Source organism: Typopeltis vanoorti, chromosome 2, assembly GCF_054136105.1.
Source record: "Typopeltis vanoorti isolate ZY-2024b chromosome 2, IOZ_Tvanoo_1.0, whole genome shotgun sequence".
In the NCBI taxonomy this organism is placed as follows: domain Eukaryota; kingdom Metazoa; phylum Arthropoda; class Arachnida; order Uropygi; family Thelyphonidae; genus Typopeltis; species Typopeltis vanoorti.
Window position 1 is genome coordinate 30,439,917 of NC_143550.1, and position 26,274 is coordinate 30,466,190.

Sequence of the window (26,274 nt, forward strand, 5' to 3'; positions counted from 1 at the left end):
TTAAATAAGCTGGAGAGGTGGGAAAATGAATGGGGATGTCAGTTTAATGCAACTAAATGTAAAGTCTTCATTTTAGAAATTATTATTACCCAAGACCCCATGGAGTCAAAGACTCATCTAGGTCCTTTTATCAAACACACAGCTCAATACCGTGCTTTAAACATACTCAAATTCTCAGCAGACACCACATCCTCAGGAAAGGCATTCCAATCATTCACAACTCTGCATGAAAAAAACCTGCTTCTCACTCCTCTACTCACACCCTCATTATACAGCTTCCAGGGATGATCTCAGGTTTTCCCCCGATCTCCCACTATTTTCTGTAGAACCTCTCCAGCATTGATCCTATAACAACCCCTTAATAACTTATAGGCCTCTATCATATCTCCCTTCTTCCTCCTCCTCCTGTCCACCAGACTCTGTGAGTTGCATCTTCTCAATCTGTCCTCATACTCAACATTCCAGAGGTTAGAAACTACCTTAGTCAGATGCCTCTGGACCCTCTCCAACATATCTTCATCCTTCTGAAAACCAGGTGACCAAATCTTGGCACAATAGTCCATGTGTGATCAAAGCCTTATACAATGGAACAAGAATCTCCGTACTTCTACAAGTCAGTGTCCTGCGCATTATTCCCAGAAGCCTTTGTGTTGTCTTCACAATTTTGGCTATGTATACCCTAAATTTCAGATCCTTATCCACTATCACCCCCAGATCTCTTATTTCCTCCACCTCCTACAATATATCCTCACCAAGCATAAATTCTGCATCCCATTTTTGTTTTCCAAATTTTAAAATCTTACATTTTGCAACATTGAACTCGCATTCCCATTTCTGTGCCCAATCACTCAACTTATTCAAGTCTTCTTGTAAGGCCACAACATCTTCACTACTCTTCATGGTTCGTCCCAACTTTGCATCATCTGCAAACAACTGAATATCTCCACCAAATCTTCACCAATATCATTAATATACAAGTTAAACAGTAATGGCCCTAAAACAGACCCTGAGGCACTCTACTAGTGACTTTCCTTTTCCTGGATATCGCTCCCCCATACACAACTTGTTGTTACCTATCACATAGCCGGTCTCCAATCCAACCTCATCCACTCCAGTTTGACTATCAACTTATCATGCGGTAATCTATCAAAAGCCTTTGCAAAATCTAAGTATATTACTGTGTATCCTTCTCCTCTGTCCATGGAAGCAGTCACTTTATTGTAATAAGTAAGTAGATTACTAAAACATGACCTCCCTTTAACAAATCCATGTTGTCCATCAAAGATAATACCATTGTTTTCAACCCAATTCTGGATCCTAGTTCTCACAAGCTTCTCCAACAACTTAACTACAACACCTGACCAACAGATAGGCCTATAGTTTGATGCTCGAGTTCTACAACCCTTTTAATTTCCTGACGTTTCGATCTTCATATTAAGATCATCATCTGGAGTATATATAAATATACAAGGACAAGCTGAGTTACATTACACATAGTAGGCTAAAGAAACAATGATTTGATCACCGGTTATTCTACTGGCATGACCTCTAGTGAAAAAAAAAAATTACAAATTATTTAATTATTTAGAAACTACATCAAACTACACATAAACTCCTACCACCACCCAACACAAAAACGAGGCATCATTAATACTCTAAAAAACAGGGCTTTGAAGATCTGCTCCAATGAACATGCACTGAAAGATGAATTTAAAGCTATCAGCAATACTTTTCTAAAAAATGGTTACAGCCAAAACACCATTAACAAAATTCTATACAAGACCTCAGTAAAAAACAAAGATAAACCAGACTACAATAAAACTATAACCATTCCTTACATTAAAGGGACATCAGATAAAATAAACAGAATGCTACAAAAATGCATCCTCAAAGCCACCTTTAAACCTCCTGCAAAATTAAAAAGCTTACTCAACTCATCCAAAGACCCACTCCCTCTGCTGGCCCACCCTGGAGTATACCGTATATATTGCACCTGTAATATACCATATACAGGGGAAACAGGATGTACAATTCCTATCAGACAAAAGGAACATAAATGACACATTAAATATAATAACTATGGTGAAGCTGGGCTTTCTGATCATGCTCTGAACACTTTACATAGAATTGACTGGAAAAGCACCAGTTGTTTACATCAAACCAAAACATGGTACGGACGCAAATTTAAGGATGCCTGTGAGATTCTTATCAACCACCCTAATCTGAACAATAATGATGGTCTAAAAAAAATCCCAAGCATATGGAAGGCACATTTTCTACCCACAGAACCTTTCTCTCCTAAGAGTTAACTATAAACAGGACTCTAGATAATCCAGAATCCTAAATCTAAAATAACAATTGTAATATTAAAAATAGGACATCATTGTACTGAAAGAAGACTATCTATAAGAAAGAATGTTTTTCTCATGTTATCTTAAACAGAACTTAGCTTTGATGTAGTTTCTAAATTATGAATTAATTTGTAATTTTTTTTTTTTACTAGAGGTCATGCCAGTAGAATAACTGGTGATCAAATCATTGTTTCTTTAGATTACCATGTGTAATGCAACTCAGCTTGTCCTTGTATATTTGTATATACTCCAGATGATGATCTTAATATGAAGATTGAAACATCGGGAAATTAAAAGAGTTGTTTATAACATGGTTGTAAAGTCCATAATTTCTAAAATGAATACTGATCACCGTGCAACACTAAAAGAAAGGGTAAATGCAAGGCCATGAAATTTGGGATCCATAGATATGAGGTTGCATATGCTATTGGTGGTGGATTAGTTAAAGGATTTTGGGATGACTGAGTAAAATTTTGAAGTTTAGGACACACATTGCAAACGTGGTGAAGGCAACCCAGAGGATTGCTGCAATACTAAGACGAACTTTGCCCATCTTAGTAGAGGTAAAAGGGTGATGATTCCATTGCATAAAGCCCCAATCAGGTTACACGTTGACCATTGTGCCCCGATTGGGTCACCAGGATATAGAGGCAGATAATCAAAATGATATTAGGATGTTACAATATTAATTATGAGGACAGACTGAGGGTATGCAAACTACATAGTTTGTTGGAGAGAAGAAGAAGGGATGACATGATTGAGACATTTAAACATTGAGAGGTAGTTACAGGATTGCTACAGGGAAGATTTTTCATTCTTGAAAGTTGCAAAAGGGATGGTAATTAGGAGGGTGAGAAGTGGCTTTTTGCATAAAGGATAGTTGAGCCATTTAACTTATTGCCTGATAGAGTGGTGAATGTGCAGATGGTGAATGGGTTTAAAGAGTGGTATGATAGACTATGGGAGGGAGGGCTGAAAAGTTCTGATAAACATCCAGAACAAAAATGATATTAAAACAACTGATATAACCACCAGAAAGAACATATCTTAAAACCCCTTTAACTCTCATGTTTCATCAAATTGTAATAATTTGTTCTTTTTCTTTTAGGATATTTAAGAAGACATATCAGAGGTTTGAAGAAATTCGAAGACACAGTGGTGTGGGCCATTATTGTTTTTCGTGCTGCAAGAAAAACTGGCAACTGAGATTCACCAAACTTTGTGTGAGACTTTAGGGACTGTGCCCCAGCATATCTAACGGTTGCTAGATGGGTGGCCAAGTTTAAAACTGTGCAACAGATTCCCCAGGTCAGGAAGACCTTCCACAGCGATCACACCTGAAAACATCGATGCAGTGCATGCCATTATCCTTGATGGTAGACAAATACCAGCCAAAGCATTGTATCTCTTGGAATATCCAGGGAATGAGTTGGGGGTCATTATCTGCCAACATCTTTACATGAAGAAGCTCTCAGTGAAATGGATCCCTAAATATTATAATGCCAGCCAAAAGAGTGAATGTGTAATGTCATCTCAAGGGATTTGGGGTCATTTTGAGAAATCAGATGCAAATGGCTTGTACTATGACTCTTGATGAAACATAGCTTCATCACTATGACCCATAGAAAAAACAACATGAAGTAAGACATGTTGTTTTAACAACAGTCAATGGAGTAAGACATGAAGGTTCTCCATGGCAAAAGAAGTTCTGAACCCAAAAGTTGGCAGAGAAGGTTCTTGCCATTGTCTTTTGGGATATGGATGGTATAATCTTTACCAAGTAAATCAAAAAAAGGTGAAACTGTTACAGCAGCAGTGTATTCAACAGCTCTGAAGGAACTGAAGAAAAAATGGAGTGTCAAACTGAGCAGAGGCATGTTGCTTTTGCAGGACAGTGCACTGCTCATGAAACTGAACAGACAATACTCAACTTGAGTGTTCAATGTCTGCCTCACCCACTCTATTTGCAAGACCTGGCCCCATCTGAGTATTTCTTATTCTCAATTTAAGAAACACTTTAAAGGTACAAAATTTACCACAGACGACGACGTCATATCTGCAGCTGAGGACTGGTTGTGCAACAAGGAAAGACTTATCCTCCGAGGATTGCAAATGATGTAGCAGCAAAAATGTATAGCACTTTGTGGGAAATATGTATGATAGAATAATGTGCAAGTTCTATGGTTCTACTTCAATTCCTTCATGGTAATTATCACAACTTTTCAGCACACCCTCACATGTGCTGTTTAAGATGGGCCTCCTGCGATGATGATTCATGGTGGTCTGGAATAATAATAACTTTGTTTGCTTATGTTTGAGTAAAGGATTAAAACAAGAATATAATTTCTTGTCAAATATAATATGCTTTGTCACTCAGCAGAAGGGGAAAAAAACCCAACTATTTCTGATCCAGAGTATTTACGAGTATGTTGCACATAGAAATTATATGACTTCTGCATTGATTTAGCCTTGGTATCTTCCTGGGACTGGGTCCCACTGATGGGACCTCAACATAGGTCAAAACTAATCTGGGTATGACCCTTCTCATAATGTTTTTGCATTATGGAATTAAACTTTCCTATCATCCATCTTCTCTACTACATGGGATCACGAACTCTTGTCTACAGAGCCTCCAACCTCTTTTCCACCCAAGCTTCCCTTACAGCAGAACTTGTCTTTATTTGCCAAACTTTCCTGTTCATGGTTACAATGTCAAAAAAAGAAGTATTTTTAATGTTCTTCTAGGCAGATGTTGACAGATCTCCCAGTCTGACCATAATATGATAATTTGCAAGAACAAACCTTGCAAATTATCATATTATGGTTAGACTGGGAGATCTGTCAACATCTGCCTAGAAGAACATAAAAAATTCATTTAATGCAACAACTATGATCAATTAGGTCTAGCATGCCATGCTTCCTTGGATACCTTACTCAGAATTACACAGAAGAAAATCACCATGATTCATCATAGCAAATACAAACTTGACTCTTTTTTAGAATTTGTAGCAGATTTCTCTGAATGGCGGAGATATTTATTAAAGTTTCTTTAAATTAATATTCCAGTATAGGTTGTAAATTTCTTAAATAATTTAATAAACTTCCCAAAATTTAGGAAACTAATTCTTAGGCTTCCCACCCATCTAAAGCTAGCGAACAGCACCCATAGAGAATACCCTTCATAGGATTGGACTTTATTTAGTCTTTATTCAATCTTATTTCTTCCACATATTGTGGAAGAAATAAGATTAAATCTGTTGTTTAATTATTTCTCTTTGTGGTGTAAATTATTCCATTAAAGTGCAACATGAATGTAAACCAGCATATAAGCCTAAATACTCGTTTAGTATATCCTCACCCTATTATTTCATAGGGTGAGGTAAGGGATGGCACCAGACTCCTCCCTAGGTTCAAGTATATTGACCTTATCAGGACGAGGATTAATGCCCTGCCTACTCGAGCCCACACAGCTCGATGGGGTAGTGACGACTCCAACTGAAGGGCTGGCTGCCAATACAGTGAGACATTGTCTCATATAGCCCAGTGTTGCTTCCGCACCCATGGGATCCGCATGAGGAGGCATGATGCCATGGTCTCCATTCTGAACAACTGCTTTAAGAACAAAGGTTGGGAAACTGCAGTGGAAACACATTATAGGACCTCCACGGGTTTGTGTAAGTCAGACTTAGTGATTAAAAGAGATGTGACGTTTGGGTAGTTGATGCCCAGGTAGTGGGAACAGGGCACCCACTAACCTATAGCCATAATAATAAGGTAAACTATTACAAGAATAACCAAGATCTAGTTAGTAAGATATGGGAGGAGCATGGGGCAACTCCGAGGTTTACCAGCGCCACCATCTCTTTACATGGCGTATGGAGTGCTAATAGTTATAAGGACTTAAAACAGCCTGGCATGCCGTTGCCACCAGAGAATGACTACAATGATAACTAGAACAGGCATAGGGTGAAATACTTGTAAAGGCTTAAGCCTGTATCAAGTCTGGATGTGATGTAAGGGTAGTACTGCCCATAACTAGTACAAAGATTTAAAAAAAAAAAAAAAAAAAAAGTGGTGTACCACAAGGATCAGTGCTTGGTCCACTGTTATTCAATCCATATATTAATGATATTGGGAAGGATTTGACAAGCAACATACAGCTATTTGCTGATGATGCAAAGATACGTAGAATAATTAGGAATGCTGCTGATATGCAGTACTTTCAGAATGATTTGAATAGGTTGGAATTGTGGGCATGGGAAAATGGATGTCAGTTCAATGTCAGTAAATGTAAAGTCATTCACTTTGACCTGATTAGATATCCAATGTTGTATTATATTGTTTGGATTATTCTAGAAGAAACTGATGAGGCTAGCGATCTTGGAGTGTTAGTAGATAGGAAGTTGAAGTTCAGGGGGCCATGTAGTAAAGACTGCAAATACAACTCAAAAGATAATTGAAATGCTGAAACGAATGTTCGCATGTAAAGATTAAGATGTCATTTTGTCTGTTTACAATGCCTTGATAAGACCTCACTTGGACTATTGTCTGCAGGCCTGGTCTCCATTGTGATTCTGATATACTGGAGAGAGAGAGAGTGTTAGAATAATATCAGGATTGTGGAATACTAATTATGAAGACAGATTGAAAATTTGGAGATTGCAGACAATAGAAAATAGGAGAAAGAGGGGGTGATATGATTGAAACTTACAAACTTCTGAAAGGGTCATACAGGATATTTCAATTTATGAATGGTGGGGAAAGGACAAGAGGACATCCTTGGAAGCTGAGAATGAATGCTGCTAAGAAGGGGTGAGGGCTAGATTTTTCTCTCATAGGGTGGGGCATGATTGGAATTGATTGTCACTGGATGTTGTGAGTGCAAGCAGTGTGAATGAATTCAAGAATAAGTATGTTAGCTGATGCTTGTAGTATTTAGTCTCCGTTGATGAGTCCCTGACTCCCTGTAGTCTCTCTTAATAATAATAATAATAATTAACTCAGTATTTTCTATTATAATTAGGCTTTCAACACTGTAGATAATATTTTATTATTATTTTTACAGCTGAATATTATGCAGGTGCACTGTGCATCGCAGCAGCTTTCATCATAATATCGGTAATTGTGACAGTTATATCAAGGTGCAAGACTTCAGTTCATTCTAGTATATTCCGACATTTAAGAGGAACTATTGGAAACCGACTGTGTTTATATGCTCTGCATTATCCAGCAGGTGAACTGCAACAGCATGCTATGAACATTAGCCAACATGATGGCATTACATCTTTGGATGAAGGATTTAAGAAACCTGGAGATTGGATTCTCTTGGGATTAGCAGTGGACAGAATGGCATTTGCAGTGTTTTCTTTTGTTTATATAATTCTGATTGCATTATTAATGACCACATAATGATTACATTTTAGATGGGGAGGAGACTGAAGATGAAACTCAGCTTTTTATAAAAAAAATGTAATTAACAGACCGCTTATTCAGTTGTGAATATCATTATTATTTGATGAATCAAATTTGATTCCTACAGAGAACAAAAAAAAAATCTCTCCTGAAGACTGTCAAATTCAGATGTGATGGGCTGTTGGAGAGAGAGAGAGAGAGAGGAAATATCTTTAAAATATCATGTTTACGTTTGTTATGAAAGTTTTGCTGGAACTCAATTTTGTATTGATATTTGGACTGGATGACAGAACCTACACAACTTTCTGTATAGCCACATTTATTTTTGGAAGAACTGTGCCATTAATTTGATTATATTTTCAAGGAATTTAATCTTCCCCTTGATTTCAAGTTCTTTCTGCAACCATTTTATTCTGGATTGATCAACAGTTTGTAGAATGTACTTCAAACTGTTGATCAACCCAGAATAAAATGGTTGCAGAAAGAACTTGAAACCAAGGGGAATATTAAATTCCTTGAAATATATACTCACTGGCAATATCATTGTTCCATCATCAACCATAGAACTCAGGACACAAATTCAAACATGCCAGACTAAATTTAATTCCATTGAGGATCAAATTAATGGCACACTTCTTCCAAAAATAATTGTGGCTATACAGAAAGTTGTGAAAAGCTGTGTAGGTTCTGTCATCCAGTCCAAATATCAATACATATGTTTACATTTTGTAAATTTTAATTATTTTTTTTTTTAAATCAGTTCAAACATTTCTAAGAAAAAAGATAAATGCATTAAAAATCGATTTTTTTTCTTTTATGAAAAAAATGCACTGGTACATCACACATACCTCTCAAACTGAGATCAGATTAATGAAAATGATTTTTCACCTTAATCATGAGAAAATTTTCTTACAAATTGAGTGTGGTAATAACAGTAAAAAGAAAATAAGCAAAGTTTGGACTCCCCATTCCAGCCACTAAAAATTCTGCATATGCTACTTGTAGTAATCACATCAGCAAATTATACTGATTATCAGAATTAATCAGCTCATTCATTCAGAATTCCAATATTTCATTGGAATGTAATTATTTCGTCTGTTGGGTGAAAAATTATTAAATTAAATTTTTCACCCAACAGACGTGAGTTGGGTGAAAAAAATCACAGCTTTTTAGTTTAATGTTTGTCATCAAACATGGTATGGTGTGTACAGACATAGTAAATTCTGTGATCTTATACTAAACAGGAATAAATAAATTAAAAAAAAAATCAGAAGAGCCTGTATTATTATTGTTATTCATTATTTATGATAATCAATTAGAACTTCTGTAATACAGTTTGTACTGATGATGAAGGTAGTGGCAGTTGGTGGAGACAGAGTTGTAGAGTATGTGCCCGCCCTCAATGAGTCTATGGACTCCCTGGAGGTGTTAAGTAGTAGTAGTAATAGTTTGCAGCAATGATGCCAATTAGTTGGAAATGACTGAATGTGAATACTGTCAAGAGCATGGTCATTTCTAAGATTTCAAATGAAAGTAACTTTGTCTCATACCAAGGTGGCAAAGTTTTTCATCTCAAACAACCAATCAAATCAGACAGCTAAAGACGTTTGTAGGCATAGCAGACTAAACTGTCCTATCATTACCAAAATTAGGTCAAGTGACTTGACCATAAGTGGTCTTGGACTTAAATATGCAACAGCAGATAGGATTGGAATTATGATCTTCATGGATTTTCTATTTACTCACTGTAAGAGATCCTGCCTAACTCTACATTCAGCTGAGTGTTCTTATTATTATTAAGAGACCTCCAGGGAATTAGGGACTCATCGATACAAGCCACATACTACATGCAACAGCTACCATACTCACTCTTGAATTCATTCACTGCTTGCACACACGACTTCCAATGGCAATCCATTCAAATCATGCACCAATCTATGCAAGAAAACTCTAGTCTTGACCATTCTTAGTAGCATTCGTTCTCAGCTTTCAAGGATGCCCTATTGTCCTTTCCCCATAAAATGAAAAATTCCATGTAATGAAATTATGTATAACCCTTTCAGAAGTTTGTAAGTCTCAATCAGATCACCCCCTCTTTTTCATGTTTGTTAGTGTCTACAGTGTACAAATTCTCAATCTGTCTTCATAATCAGTATTCTGCAATCCTGATATCATTTTTGACTCTCTAACTTTAAGTCAATATTCGTTTCAGCATTGTAATTATCTTTTGAGTTGCATTTGCAATCTTCGCTACATGGCCCCTGAACTTCAGCATCCTATCTACTAACACTCCAAGATCCCTAGCCTGATCAGTTTCTTCTAGCATAATCCCACCAATATAATACGATACTGGATATTTAATCATGCCAAAGTGCATGACTTTACATATACTGACATCCATTTTCCCATGGCCACAATTCTAACCTATTCAAATCATTTTGCAAGTACTTCATTCCTGATTACTCTGCATCATCAGCAAACAACTGTATGTTGCCTGTCAAATACTTCCCAATGTCATTCATGTACAGATTGAATAATAGTGGACAAAGGACTGATCTTTGTGGTACACCTTAAATTTTGCACTCACATTCCATGTAAGTCCACAGGAATCTTAATAGTCTTTTTTGATATCTGAGAATCAGCCATCCTCAGGAATCCACAGTCCACAGGAATCTTAATAGTCTCCTCCATAACCAGAATTCAAATGGATCAATTCGCTTTGTCTTTCTTCTTAATAATTCAGCTTTTACATCCATACATCACTACTGGAAATACAACTGATTTGACAATTCTAACTTTTGTAGCCTTACTCACACCTGTATCCTTCATCATTTTTGACAGGTTTAACATAGCTTTTTTCCCCATGACTATCCATTTAATTTCATCTTCACATTTACCATCATTTCTGATTCTGGACCCCAATAAATCATAACTTTCAACAATTTTTGTTTTATCTCTCTCTCTCTCTCTCTATAATAAATTCATTTATATTGCCAGAAGCCATCACTTTGGTTTTGCTGATGTTTAAATTAAACTCGGCTTTGTTACTTGCCTCTTAACCAATAGAATCAACTGCTGGAGATGTTTCTTAATTTCTGTTATGAGGATTGTATCATCTGCATAGCTTAAATTATTTATTTTTCTGCCACCAATCTTAATTCCAGCTGGATATTTGTCTAAAAAAAAAAAAGACAGGGCAACAGTATACAACCCTCCTGCACCCCTTTTGTCACTCAAACACTGTCTATTTCTCCAAAGACTGTTTTTAACTGAAACTGCTTGGTTGTCACAGCTCTCTTATCGAGAGATATACATGCTCAGGTATTCTCATTGATCTCATTACAATCCACAGTATGTTGTGATCCATGCAATCAAAAGCTTTCTTATAATCAATAAAACAGATGAATACTTCCTTGTGAAATTCTCTTGTTCTATCCATAATCCATCTCACATTTGCTATTTGGTCTGTAGTTCCTCTACCTCTTCGAACGCTTGCCTGTTCTTGTTGTTTCTCTATTCGCATATAGCTCCAGCCTTTGCTAGATCACTTTCAGCATAACTTTATTTGCATGTGAAATTAAAGCAATGATTTTATAATTCTCACAATCTCTAGGCCAATATATTTTCTTTCCAACCTGTTGACAAATTTCAGTCAACATATTCACTACAGAGCCTCCGTAGCTCAATCTGTATAGATGAAGCCCTTTGGTTGGAAAGACCTGGGTTTGATTCTTGACAATGACATGAGGAACCTTTATCTAGTCTCTTTTGACTAAAAGTGAGTAACCTAGTCATACGGAGGTAGGGTTTTTTTTTCACCTGGAAACGTGGGTTTTTTTGTTTCACCAGAACAAGCAAACTGGCCTTGTGAACACACACAGATTTACGGGAATGATTACTTATGATGTGTGGAAGAGATAGAGTCCTCACCACATGTCATAAAGCCCGTAGATAACCATGAGTCACACCATGTTAGTCAACCTCCTAGACAGGAGATGGCACTTGAATTGAATGGATATTCACTACTTGATCTGCCAGCTGTTCTCAGTAATTCCACTGATACTCCATCAGCTTTTCCTTTTGGTAACTGTTTCATTGCTGATATCACTTTGCTTTTCATTATCATGGGTTCCTCAACAAATTCTCCTTCAATATTATTATCTTTCTTGTACAAATCCTCTACATAATCTTTCCATCTTTTTTCGCTGTTTCTTCTTCCATCAGACATCTTTCCAAATTTCTTTTTACAATTCCTAATCTAGGGATAAACTTCACTGTAACAATACTTATTTTTCTAAACAGATCTCTCATCTTACCCTTAATACTGCTTTCTTCAATTTCCTTGTACCTTTTGTTTATATTTTTTCTTTATCTTTCCTAGCCTGTCTCTGGAAATCTGCTCTCAGTTGTCTAACTATTTTCTTTGTTTCTCTTTAGTTTAATTTTTCTTCTTTCCTCATCTATTTCAATAGCTTCTTCTGACAACCAACCATTTACAATCTTTCTTTCTTGCTTCTATGACTGTACATTGTTTCTTCCCACAACTGTGGGAAAAAAAACAAAATGTTCTAATTCTCTTCCTGTCTTTTTAATGAAGCATTTAGTTTAAATGCTTCATTTATATAATTTAAATCAAATCTGATACTGTCCTTTTGTTTCTTCTTAGCTCTTAATTTCAATTTAATTTGAGCCATCAATAATTCACAATCTGCACTAGGTAGTGTTTTTGCTTAGATAGCACTTCTCCACCTTCTGCTGGCAAAAATATAATCTGATTTCTATATTTACCATTAGGTGAAGTCCATGTGTACAATCTTCTTGTATGTTGTTGAAATTAAGTGTTTGCTATGAAGCACCTTTTTTCAACAAAAAATGCCATCCTTTCTCCTGATTCAATTCCTCAGTCCTAAACCAAATTTTCCAGCTATGCCTTGCTCTTCTTTTTCACCTACTTTTGCATTTCAATCACCTAATAGCAAGAGAAAATCTGGATCAATACTGTATGCTACTTGTTGCAATCTACTGCAAAATTCTTCAACGTCATCTTCACTTGAATCTGTAGTAAGTGCATACACCTTTTATGAGTGTAACATTCAATGGATATGCCTTTATTCTGATTAGAATTATTCTATCGAATAATGGGTTGTAACTCAAAATGTATTTTCTGTATTTATCTTCTAACTATGAATGCTACTCCATTTCTTCGAAGGTTTTCATGTCTAGAGTAATATATCATGAAATCATTGGTATCAACATGACCCATTACTGTTCATCTCACTCGCTGATTCCTAAAATCTTCACTCGAGTTCTCATTTCTTTCTTTATGTTCTAGTTTTCCTTGATACATGCTTCTTACAATCCATGTTCCTATTTATGTAAATCAGCAAATGTAAATGATGGTCTGTAGGCTTCAAAAATTAGTAGAAGTTGTATGAGAGTGTGGTTAGCAAGGGTGTTAGAAGTAGATTTTTTGCTTGGAGGGCAGTGAATGGGTTGCTAGAGGTAGTTCTGGGTGCTTCATCAGTGAATGAGTTTAAGGAGAAGTATGATAGGTATTGTATGAATGATGGCTTGTGTGTGAATAGATGGATCTACCGTGATTAGTCTTCTGACTTCATGGAGATACTTGTATAATAATGTCCAATCTCCAAATACAGTAATAGGCTGCGCATGAACCTGATCATTCTGTTTTTGCACTCACTCACTCATTCAAAATGACTACACATACTCTCCATTTGTATGATGATTGATATCTTTATAGCCAAAAACTATTTCATGAATAAATAAATGATTTGTTCCTTACCATTTCAACTTTCTATAATACAATATAAAGGATTGGTTTAGAATAAGTTCAGCTTGCAAATAATCCCTTAAGTAGCATTGTATTTACATTTCAGTTTGAACCTGAATTTTAAAAAAAAATTATTTTTTTAAAATTTTGGTATGGATAGGATACTTAAGATTTAAAAATGGAGGTAATTAATTATGCAGAGAGAATATTTGGGTGGGAGGATCTGATTGTGCGTAATAATTGTCATATGCCAACCATATGAAGTACAAAGAAATTGACAATTTTTTATTGGTAAGCTTCACTTTAGAGCTATTAGTTTAATCTTTATGTAAATAGGATTGAGGCAGAGATGCCTGAGAAACAAGCAGGTTTTAGTAAAGGTAAGGGTACCAGAGATCCATTGCCTTAGATCATAGAAAAGTATAAAGAATTTAGACTCCCTATGGCAGGAGTGTTCAACCCATCGATCGCGATCAACCGGTTGATCGCGGAGCGATTTTTGGTCGATCTCTTGTGTATTCCTCCTTACTTACAAATTTAATTAAAACTAAAAACATAATATTTTATTTATTATTATTTTGTATTATTTTTAATTCGCTGTAAGTGTATTGCTATTGTTTATTTATTTTTCATTAAAATTGTCAAATCAGTAATTTTCTTTTAAATCAGGGTAAATGAGTTAATTTGGATCAGTGGAAGTCAAAGTGTAAAAACTCGATTGTAGCTTAAATATTAAATATTCCAAAGCACATTACATCGATATTTTACTTAGGTTAAGTCCCATGTGAATATTGTAAAAAAATAAACTTTGTCTCGGTATAGTTTGTATTAGATGTTTTTGTAAATAACTCTTTTGAAGCTAACCGTATATACTGCTTTAATAAGAATATGTTAGTGTTAAAAACAAAGGCAATGTTTTTGTCGCCGAACATGGCGGCATTAGAAAGATTGTTATTGAAACTTGTATGTATGAGAAAGGCTTGCAGGCTCTAAGTGTAAACATCTCCGAAGTCAGTCAGAAAGAGTTCAAACAACTTTCCGATGGTCAGCAACTTAAAATCAAAAGAAAGCAGAGGAGAACAAAAGGCGTGCCGAACTTGAAATTTAAGATGAAAGACTCATACTGATTCTTTGGGGTTGCCAAACCTCATGCAAGGTCTCAGAGGAGGCCTAATAAAAAGGGACTGAAGCAAGCAGAAGGGGTCCCGGTTCCAGAATTGCTGTCAGACAGGAGGCCGCCCGGTCCAGAGTCGTCGTCAGAGAGACTGCCTGGATCCACGTTGCTTGAGAGAGGAGTTTCCCGCTTCCAGAAAGGAGCTTCTCGGTTCGAGATGTCACTAGAGAGAGAGACTACTTCTAGGCCACAGACAAGGTTTCAAATTGCCGGAGAAACGTTTCCAGGCCAGGTTAATGTCAGACATTCACCAGTATGTTGCGTTTTCATTACAATTTGATGAATCAAACAACTCCACTGATATTGCTCAGTTAATGATATTTATTCGCATGGTATTTCAAGATTATTCAAGTAAAGAAGAACTTTTGAAAATTATACCATTATTGGGAAGGACTAGGGGAGAAGACATTTTTTCAGCATTTGATGAATTTGTGAAACAACACAAACTTCTGCTTTTTAAACTTGTGTCTATTACTACTGATGGTGCTCCTGCAATGATAGGTAATAAATCAGGCTTCATTTCATTTAATCATTTTTTTTTAATCAACCAGCATTTCCTGTAACTTGTGAGTTTGTAATCAATCTGTTGTTTTTTCTAACTTTGGTTTTCCAAAACAGAGAAATAAATATTTTATTCCAATATATATATATATATATATTTTGTATTAAAATAATTAAAAGTGATAAATAAATTTTTAAATACACAAATAAAGTTTTTAGTTGTTTATTTGTGCATAATCAGATATCAGGTTGGGAGAACGTGATCTATATAAGAGAGTAGATCGCCGAATAACTTTTTATAGAAAAGTAGCTCGTGTAGTAAAAAAGGTTGAACACCACTGCCCTATGGTAATGTGTTTATAGACTACTCTAAATCTTTTGACTGTGTTCAGTATGTGAAACTGTGGGAAATAATAAAGATAATGGGTTTTCCTCAATACATTATCAGGTGGATAGCTAACTTGTACAGTGAGCAAAAATCAGCAAACACCATCATTAGAACAGGTGTTGGATTAACTGATTGGCTTCAGATTGGAAAGGCAGTTAGGCAAGGATGCCTACTTTCTCCTCATCTGTTTAGTATCAATGGTGAGGACATCAAGCATGTAACATTGGATGAACTTAAGACAGAAATTAGGATAGGTGGTATATTGATCAGTAATCAGAGGTAAGCAGATGATGTAATACTTTGTAATGACAAGGAAGAACTAAGACAAATTCTTGATAAAGTTAATAAGATCAGTACGAACAGAGGACTTCAGCTCAATCCTAGCAAGATAACGTTCTTAAAGGAAATACAGACAGGGATGCTCCTGAGAAACAAATGTACCTTAATGGAGGAAGAATTACTGTTCAGAAGACATCAGAAGAAGATTAGGAATGGCTAAAACAACAGTCAGAGATTTGTCTAAAATCTGGAAGGATGAATCTATCTCCATAGGAACAACGCTGATGATTTTGATGCAGCTGTTTTTCCAACATCAACTTATGGATGTGAGACTTGGAGCTTGAAGCAATCTGATAGGAAAAGGATAGATGCATTTGAGATGCGATGTTACAAAAGGCTGTCGAGGATATCCTATACTATACTGAATATAACATACTCAATACTATTTCTGAAGATTACAACTGCAAATTCAGACAAACCAGCTTGTGGCAATTTGTGTAACTGATGATTTCAAGTAGAAATCATCAGTTATTCTCAGCATAGAGTAAAAAGTGGGTACTGTTGTGTCGGAAAAAAATGATGAGTCGCCTTTTTTTCCCACCCAACATTGCGTTATCTCAGAAGGAGTGGATAAGGACATGCTTATGCCTCCGGATGGGAAATGTACCGACTAATGTCCCAAGAACATGTAAATATCCAAGTGTGTAAGCTCTGAACAGTGTTAAAATATCCCATGAGTTTAATAGAGAATAGTTGTAAATGAATTAGAATATAAAATCATGTATAAATTGCCAAGTAAATATGTATAAGCTAGAGCATGTTTTAAGCCATGTAAAAACAGTCCGTGGCCACGGCGTCCAATCGGCAGTCATCGTATGCGTGACGACACCGCCGAGTGAGGGAGCTGTTCTGAGGTATAAAGGTTTCGGTGGGAATTCGAATCGCTCTCTTGTCTCCGGGTTTCGTCGGCACCTAGTTTCCTGTCGGAAAGCTGTGTAGAGAGCTTGCCGTCACGTATAGCAAGAATCCCCTCTTGCTATGTATGCTACGTGGGCCAAGGCTGCAACTACAGTGTATTCAGATCCATGAGAAGAAAGAGCCACTGATGAGATCAACGGCAGTGTTCAAATCTGTGTATGAGTGTTTTCGGTTCGTATGGAAACAAAGGAATAGCAAGGCCGCCATCAGTGAAGACACTGATGTAAGCAGACCAGAATATCCAGTTCAAGGCAAGAACAGTAAGCGTAAGATTTTCTTATGTTAAATGTTCGATTAAAGTAACCGTGGGGTAAGGAAGCAGAAGTTAAGGAAACATGCTATTTCTGTGTGGTGCTATAAGAACAGTCTGCGATTTGGACACTTTTGTCTGCAGTTGAGAAGAAAGCATATTAGGCTCCAGGCGAACAGGACGCCGAGGCCCGAACTGTTTGTGTGATTTAGGAACAGTAATATTGTATGATCAGAACGTAATTAAATGTTAGCTAAATATTTTGGAGGGAAGATTAAGTAAGAATAAGAAGTATTACCCTAGAGAAGTTCATGTCAGAATTATTGAGTTGTCTTGTGTATATATGCAATATTACATGTGTGATAATATTAGGTAACTTAGTTATAAGAGTCTGAGAATAGATGCACGTATAGAAGTGAGAAATTTATGCCAAGTAAGAGACTATAACATAGAAGTTTTGGATGTGATTATTTAAGTAAAGGGAACCCAGACTCTTTTAAGATTAAGGATTTGATTAACATGTATACTTGTCTTTGTGCCATAATAAATGTGTTTCTTTATATACAATCAAATGAGTTTGTCATCCTTTCTGCAGATTGAACTACCGTTTGAAAACTTGCGTACCGTGCACTAAAGGGGAAACCAATAGTGGTATAGGAATCGGGACCACGACTGCATGCCTCATGATCTCTACATTTTCTTTAAGTATTCTTGGATAATGTATCAGAGTTTAGTTGCCGGCTGGCGCAGTCTTTAATCAATACAAATTTGTTCGCAATCGAATATCTGACATTGAGTGATATAAAAAGTTTAATGTTAACTGTAAAGTTAAAGTAAAGACAGAGTAAAGGTGGTCACACAGACCAGAGACGATATAAAACTAAGAACATAGCAGTACACATCAAATTTTCAAATCAAGCTCAAAGGGGTTATGTAGCACTCAACAGGATAAAAGGCAAAAGGTTGTGTTAAGCAAATTGTGCTTGAAGTAGGCTCTTTTCATGAAGGAATAAAGTTACAAAATTGAATGTCTTGTAATGTCTCAAAAGCATCATCTAGATGATTTCATGTGGGGAAGAATTATTGGAAAGCTTGAAGGTGGCCACAGAATTACTGATACTACCAAAGAGTTACGAATCTCACATAGCATTGTATCCAGGCTCTGGGCAGCATTTCAAACCAACAGGAACGTGTTCCACACATTTGCTAAGAGGCTACTCTTGCTTTACGATGGAACATGAAGTCAGATTTTTGGTTATAACAGCAAAATGTAACTGATGCATCACGGTAGGTCAGCTTGCAAGTTGGCTCCATTCAAGCACAGGTATGTAGATATCTTGACAAACTGGTAAGACGTCTGTGACAAGTAGGCCTGTATGCCCGAAGGCTTGTGGTCTGCATCCCTTTATTCACAGCTCATCGTTAAACATGTTTTCAGTGGTGTTGTATCCATAAAAAATTGGACAAGATACCAATGGGATAATGTACTCATTACAGATGAGAGTCATTTTAGTCTTTCCTCGGATTCTAGACAACACTTGATCTGGCATGAAAGTGGTACTGCTTACCATTGCGAGAATATTCTTGAAGGGGATAGATACAGTGATGTATCTATCCCCTTCAAGATACAGTGATGCTGGGATCACAGTGTGGGGAGGCATTATGCTTAATGAGTGCACTGAGCTATAAGTGCTGGAAAAAAGGGATTATGACCGGTGAACAATATTGCAACAAAGTTCTTCAAATGTTATGTTCGATGTTTCAGTGGTGTTGTTGGTGAAGAATTCATTTTTATGAATGACAGTGCCACACCACATTGTACATGAGCAGTGGCAATACTACTGGAGACCAAGGATATTAATTGAATCGAGTGTCCAGCACACTTCCCCATAGAACGTTTGGAATAATAGGGAGATGCACTGCAGCTCGAAATTCCCCTCAAATAAATAAACAAACCTTATCCTTGCTCTGAAGGAGGAGTGGATCAGTTTGCCTCAAGAACTCCTGAATCACTTGGTACAACACTGTGAGAGCAGCCTTGCAGTTCATAGTGGACATATTCTATACTGAAATGTCTCTCTGCATAGTTTTCTGTAAACACTGTACATTATTTCCTTACGTATATTCTTAGGAAATTTGTAACCTTTGCAAAAAACTTAATGCAATTTAATTTGTACAAAATTTAAAACACTTTTGTGTAATATAATTTAGTATGCTAGCAATAAATTTATGTCCACATTTAGCTGTAGTCATAAAAATCTTTTTCATATACAGGCAAAAATGCAGTTCGAGGCTAGGGATCTTGGTTATGGAGAATAGGAAATGAAGCTCAAAGGTCATATTGAAAATTATAAATGTAATTCAGAGCAAAAATTGCAATGTTAAAAACAAACATTGACTGGTGAGGATAAGGAAGTCATTCTGCCTCTTTACAAGGCTTTTATGATGCACCAGGACTACTATGTGCAGATTTGATCTCCTGGGTTCAGAGAATAAAGAAGCTGTGGAAAGGATGTAAACAAGAGTAACAAAGATGATATTGGGATTATGGAATGTATATTACGAGGACAGACTGAGAATATGTGGACTGCAGATGCTGGAGATAGAGGGAGGGGGTGATATTATAGAGGTTTCACAGACTTCTGAAAGAGTTTTAAAAGTTATCAAGTGATGAAATTTTTCATTATATGGATGGTATGTGTGTGGGGGGGAGAGGACAAAGGGACATCCATGGAAGTTAAGTTTACGTGTTATCCTTAAGAAATGGGTGAGATCGAGATTTCTCCCACAGAGCAGTGAGTGAGTGGACCAGTCTTCCTGTTGTAGTAGTGAGCACATCCAGTGCGAATGAGTTTAAGAGAAGCTATGACAGTTAGTGTGGGTGATCTGCAGCCCTGCCCCCCCCATCCTCAATGAGTCCTCGACTTCCTGGAGGTTTCAGATAACAATAATTTTTGATTACCTTCACAGCATATCCCTTAATCATCAAATTTCTAATGACTATTGCTCTAAGATCTCTTGCCTTCTCCACTTTCTCTAGCATACTTCCACCAATAGATTATGCAACTTATCATTGGTGGATCCAAAATTTCAAGACCTTACATTTAGTTGCATTACACTAACATCCCGCTGAAGGGCCATCATCAGCACTATTCACAGTTTCACTTTATGTGTATGCAACTGAATATCTCCCTGTAATCTAGTGATAATATCATTGACATAAAGTTAAACAACAAAGATCCTAGTAGTAGGTCCTGTGGAATTCCACTTTTGACCTTTTTCTTTGATACTGCTCCCCTGTACACAAGTGTAGAATATCTATCAGCGAAAATTTCCTATCCAACTCACTAACCTGATATCTAATCCCAGGCAATTGCAATTGCATTTGCAAAATTCAAAAAAATGGCAGTATATGCCTTACTAATACCTCCTGTTACTCTATTACAAAAAAGCAAGCAGATTACTGAGAACAAGAGCATCCCTTTACAAATCCATGCTGACCCTCACAGATATTACCCTATTGGTTTGAAAGCACCAGTTCCCATCTGATCACTGAAGTTAAGCAAACCTGAGCCCAGTTAGTACTTGGGATGATGATCACCTGGGAACACTGGGTGCTACTGGCATTAATTATTGCTGGCCTGGTTGGCCGAATGGTAAGCATATCTGCTTTCCAGCCAAAAGGCTGCAGGGTTCAAATACCGTGTGGGCATGGATGTTCGTGATTGTCGGTGAAAATACTAGTGGTGGTGGTAGATGACATTGGTGTAGATGATAATGGTAGTTGGAGATCATTGTAGTTGGTGGATTGAGTGGTGGAGGTGGAGAGTTGTAGAGTAGGTGCCTTCCCTCGATGAGTCTTTGGACTCCCTGGAGGTGTCACGTAATAATAATAAAAAAAAAAAACCTGCCCAATTTTGTATACAATCTGTCACTAAGTACTCCAAAATCTCAACTATAGTTTTTTACTTCCATTCTATCACTACCCTTATGAAATGGCACTATCTTACCCTCCTCTTTCAACTCCTTGGGCACTTACTCAGTAGCTAGCCTTTCATCAATTGGCCAGGTCAATGGAGATGCCAGTTCCTTAGCACATTCTCTTAAAACATATGGGGAAATCCCATTCATTATTACTGCCTTATTGACTTCCAGAGTATTTATTATTCAAAATGGGTTCTTCTTGTGCACCTGTCAACTTCCTCAACCTTTCTCATCCCTCCAGGAATAAGATCTGTTTTTCTTGAATGAATTTATCAATTATCTAGACAGGAGATACAGTAGTGAGTTATCTAGAGAATGGATAAATTCAGTAGGAGGTAATTTCAGGATTGAAAGTAAAAAACTGAAGACAGCTATATCTAGTTATGATTCAGGTGAAAATAGTTGGATTTTGTTGTATGAATCCAACAAGGGATAAGTGTTCTAATTGGCAGGATTCCTTGCTTTATTATGTATTAGGCAAAGATTCTATTTCAAGTGTGGCATTAATATTTATGGCAATTCTATAGTAAGAGAATTGGTAAGAATATTGTCGGAGTATATATATGTCTGAAACTGAAGTTGGTGATCTAAATAACATTGTGTAAGAAAAGAAACAGGAATGCTGGGATGTTTATACCAGTAGCAACAAATGACTTAAAGCTGAGGTTATTTAAAAGCCTCTACAGGAAGCATTTTGCCACTTATGCTAGTTACTAAGTAATGAATTAAAAATGTAAATTTCCATTAATACATTGCCAGCAACAGCAAGGAATTCACAACTTTATTCAACAAGATTTTTAATAGGTGTCAAGAGAGACAAAAATAAAAAAATATAGGGTAAGGCTCCTTAGATTAATATCTCTCTACATTACATAGGTGGGACATAACACAGCACATCTTTTAAGATTAAATATTTAAATATGATTCCATGTTTCGAGAGAAGTTTTGAAATCTATAAGAAAGAGAACACAGGTGACAGAGAATATCAAGAAAAAAGTGGTCTCACTGCAAATCTTCTCTGAACATATGATATGGATTAGCCGTCAGCTTCCACATACTTAGATCATCTTTTCATTAGAATGTTTAAGGAATTATCTGAAAGTGATTTATTCAAATAGCACCTTGAACATAAACCAAAGCCTTAGCCTTATACTATGAATGACACCTGGAAAGTTCTTATTCATTTGTGTAACATACAGGATCTTTGTTATGCCAATAACTACCTACTGAATTTATGCAACAGTACCCAGATCGCACATGATGTATCTCGTGACATGTTGATTAGCTACTGTGCTATCAGTTGTTTTCATTTAAAAAATAATCGTTAAGCGATCAGATCTTTTTTTATGTTTTGTACTACATTTTCTGATAATACTGTCAGCTAATATCAGAAAGTGAAAGATGTTAAAATTCATTGAATTTCATAATTAAATCTTAATGCATGGAAGCTGACAGCTAATCCATAACATGATGTTTGGAAAAGACAACGAGACCACTTTTTTCTTGATGTTCTATGTCTCCTGTGTTCTCTCTTACAGATTTCAAAACTTCTCTTCATATGTAAAGCTTGCTACAAGAACATCGGATTATATATATACTCCAAGATACTTTATGCATGGAAGTTGTCTTTAGGCAAATGTAGGACATTTGTAAGATGTGATCAGATGTAAAGGTGGTCTGAACATTAATCTTAAAAGATGTACTGTCTTAATGTCTCATCTATGTAAGGAAGAGAAATGGTGCCATTGTAATTTATTTCCAGAGATGCATAAGCTAGTTTATTGGCATAATATATCATGCTATGGACTGGCATAGTTTTTAGCTCGAGAGGATGCCTTGAATACCAGATTGCTTATTGCATCCCCTCTCTCTATTCAAAACACCTAAAAGCAATATTATGGCCTTAGAAAGGAATGCCTTAAGAGGTTATGTGCAACCATGACATTGTTATCTTAAGGTATGAGGAATTCCACAGGTATATTAAATGGCATGGATAATGATGCCATATTTCTTCTATGCTATCAGGCTCTTCCATTTATACAGAAACAGACTCTGATCGTAATTCATCTTCATATACCAAAAGTAATGATTTGATCTCCAGCATGATTAGTTTATCAAAGAAACTTGTTAAACAACTTATATCAAGACACCCCATCACCCGTAGACTGTATGGAGTACTCAAAATACAGAAAACTTCTGTTTCTCTTTTTCAACAGTAGATGATATAAGCTCTCCCACCTACTTTCTCTCCAAGTATTTATCTGCACTCCTTAGGACCCATATAGGACATTCAAATAAATACATTTTTAAAGAACTCAGCTCAGTTTGTAGAGAAGCTTGCAGATATCCAAGTTGTTTCTTCAGATATTTAAGCCAGGTTTAGGCATTATATCATTATTGACTAATTCCAATCAAGGAATCAGTTGATATTATCAAAGACCTCTTTCCACCGAACATCACACATCTCTTCCACTCTTAGGTAAAATAATAGTTAAATAGGCTGTCAGTATGGGCAAAACTTAATGGATGTCAGTTTAATGTCGAGAAACGTAAAGTTATGCACTTTGAGATAAATAGATTGTAAGCTATTTATCACACTGATGGCACTTTACTCCAGCAAATAGATGAAGCTAGAGATTTAGGGATGGTGGTAGACAGAGTTACAGTTTAGAGGACATATTGCTAAGGTAGCACATAAAATTACTTGGCTAGTAAAGCACATATTAACAAGTAGAGATAAAGAAGTTGTAATTCCTCTTTATAAGGCCTTGATATGCCCACATCTGGATTACCGTGCTCAAGTCTGGTCTGCTGGGTTTCTTGGGGATATGGAAGCAGTGGAGAGGATTCAGAGGCAAGTGACCAAGATGGTGAGTGGCCTGTGTCCTATGAAGATAGATTGAAGGTGTGTGGATTGCAGAAGTTGTTTGATAGGAGAAAAAGAGTGGATATGATAGAAAGATTTAAATTGCTTAGTGTTTTACAAAATAGATGCAGGGGAAATGTTTCAGCATTTAGCTAGAGGATCCAGAACGAGGGGTCATCCCTGGAAGTGGTCAGTAGGAATGTGAGGACTAGATTTTTTACATGGAGAGTGGTGAATGAGTGGAATGGGTTGCACAATCAGTTGCGAGTGCTTTTTCTATTAATGGGTTCAAGGAGAGGTATGATAGATTGTGTGGATAGATTGGGTCTCCTGCAATGAGTTTTCGGATTCCATGAGGTGCCCGTATTATTATTATTATAATTACTGCTATCTTCATTCTTTACCTGGAAAGGAAGGTTTTTTACCTGCAAAAATATAGTTTAGTGATGGATTCCATGCAACTGCTTCCCACTGCCAATTTCTTTATGGAGAAATCTGAGAATGAAATCTTGGCACTAGCAACCTAAAATCATACACTTGAAGATATGTAGATCATGGTTAAAAGTGTCTGGAAACACTATTAATGACCTAGCAAGACTCTGCATCCATCCTGAATAAACTCCACCCCACTCCAAGATTAAGTTTATACTGCAGATTTGGAAGGATAACAGATTACCTTTTTTAGATGTCTACAAAAAATCAACTTGCATGTGGTGATATCTACATGTCACCTCATTTCACTATCAACAAAAGTTGGTTATCATCATAACCTTTAAGGATTATCAGGAATGATGATACAAAAAAGAAAGAACTTACTCTTGTTCAATCAATTCCTTCTACATGGCTATTCAAGGTTATGAAACCAACTATTACTCTCCAATAAACTGGCTTGTGCATCTCCAGAAATTAAACACAAGGGTACCATTTCTCTCCTGAGATGGGTAGAATTTCAAGTAAGATAGCATATCTTTTAAGAACAGTGAATATTCAGACTATCTGGACAGGTTTAAACCTGTCTGCACCTTACAAAACTTCTTGATTGCCTAAAGACTTTCCATTTGTAAAGTATCCTGGGATATATAGGATCTCATGTTCTTGTGGCAAGCTTTACATCAGTCAGATAGGATGAAGTTTCAAAATCCTTAAAGCACACAGGAACGTAGAGCATAAAAGAAAAGGGAAAAAGTGGTCTCACTGTACAATTCTTCTCCAAATATCATAATATAAACTGACCATCTGCTTTTGTGCCATACTTAGAAGATAACCTTTTTACTAGAATGTTTAAGGAATTTTCTGAGGATTCACTCAAACGGCAACTTGAACGGAAACCTTTTATATTTTATGACATCTGGAAACCTCTTATTTGTTTGTGTAATGTACAAGACCCGTTATGCTAATAAAAAGCTATCTACAGATGTTACACAATTATATACAGACTGTGCATGATGTATCCCATTACAAATGCTAATTAGCTATTATGTTGTAGAAAGGAGTTATTTTTCACTTGATTATAAAGTAAATTATACTCACCAAGAAATTATATTCTTCTTTAATCATATACCCGAGCGTATACACACATCTAAAAGGAAGTGTGCTTGGCATTATGGGATATTTTGCGCTATTGGATGTGAAGTCAACAGCCTTTATATACAAGCAGCCTGGTCATGAAGATACTTCATCCACAAACTTTGAGTGTGTAAGCACACACTCAAATGTGTGCTTACACGTGAGTATAAGATTAATCTAGAATATAATTTTTGGAAGGTATAATTTAGTAATTATGTTATAACTGCTTTAAGAAAAATGGCTGTTAAGTGTTTCAGATCTTTTTTTAATGTTCTCTGCTGCTTTTCCTGGGAGTGTTGTAAGCTTGATACAGTGCAATATGTTGAATTTCATCGAATTTTGAAATTAAATGTAAGCCTTAACACGTCATTTATTTTTGTGACTAGTCCTCATACTAAAGATGTCAAAAGAACTGAACAGTCACTAAATGTGTGGAATGATTGCACCATGATAGCTAAGAGAATCTGATAAATTTATGTAATGTGAGCAGAGAGGAGATATAATTTTTTTTTATTATTATTACACACACATGTAGAGACCTGTCTGAGAGAAAACTGGCAATCCAATTACATAAAGATGAAGGTAGTCCAAAGGATGATAACTTATTGAGAAGCTGTTGATGCCAGACCCTATCAAAATCCTTCGAGATGTCAAGAGCAATAGCACGGGTTTCCCCAAACCTTTCCATGGAATAGGTCCAGAGACACATGATGTAAGGTAAGCCAGAGATTTCC

The 26,274-nt window shown here is 36.4% G+C and overlaps 1 protein-coding gene across 2 annotated transcripts in view; it reads left to right on the forward strand.

The window, feature by feature from the left end:
- LOC150108905 (neuronal acetylcholine receptor subunit beta-2-like) overlaps positions 1–7,836 on the forward strand; it is a 70,028-nt gene extending 62,192 nt beyond the window's left edge. For both annotated transcript variants that reach the window (XM_090410866.1, XM_090410875.1), the window contains one exon: positions 7,417–7,836. In XM_090410866.1, the coding sequence (XP_090266992.1) occupies positions 7,417–7,760 (344 nt within the window). In that variant the 3' untranslated portion in view covers positions 7,761–7,836. The remainder of the gene's footprint in view (positions 1–7,416) is intronic.
- The last annotated feature ends 18,438 nt before the right edge of the window (positions 7,837–26,274 follow it).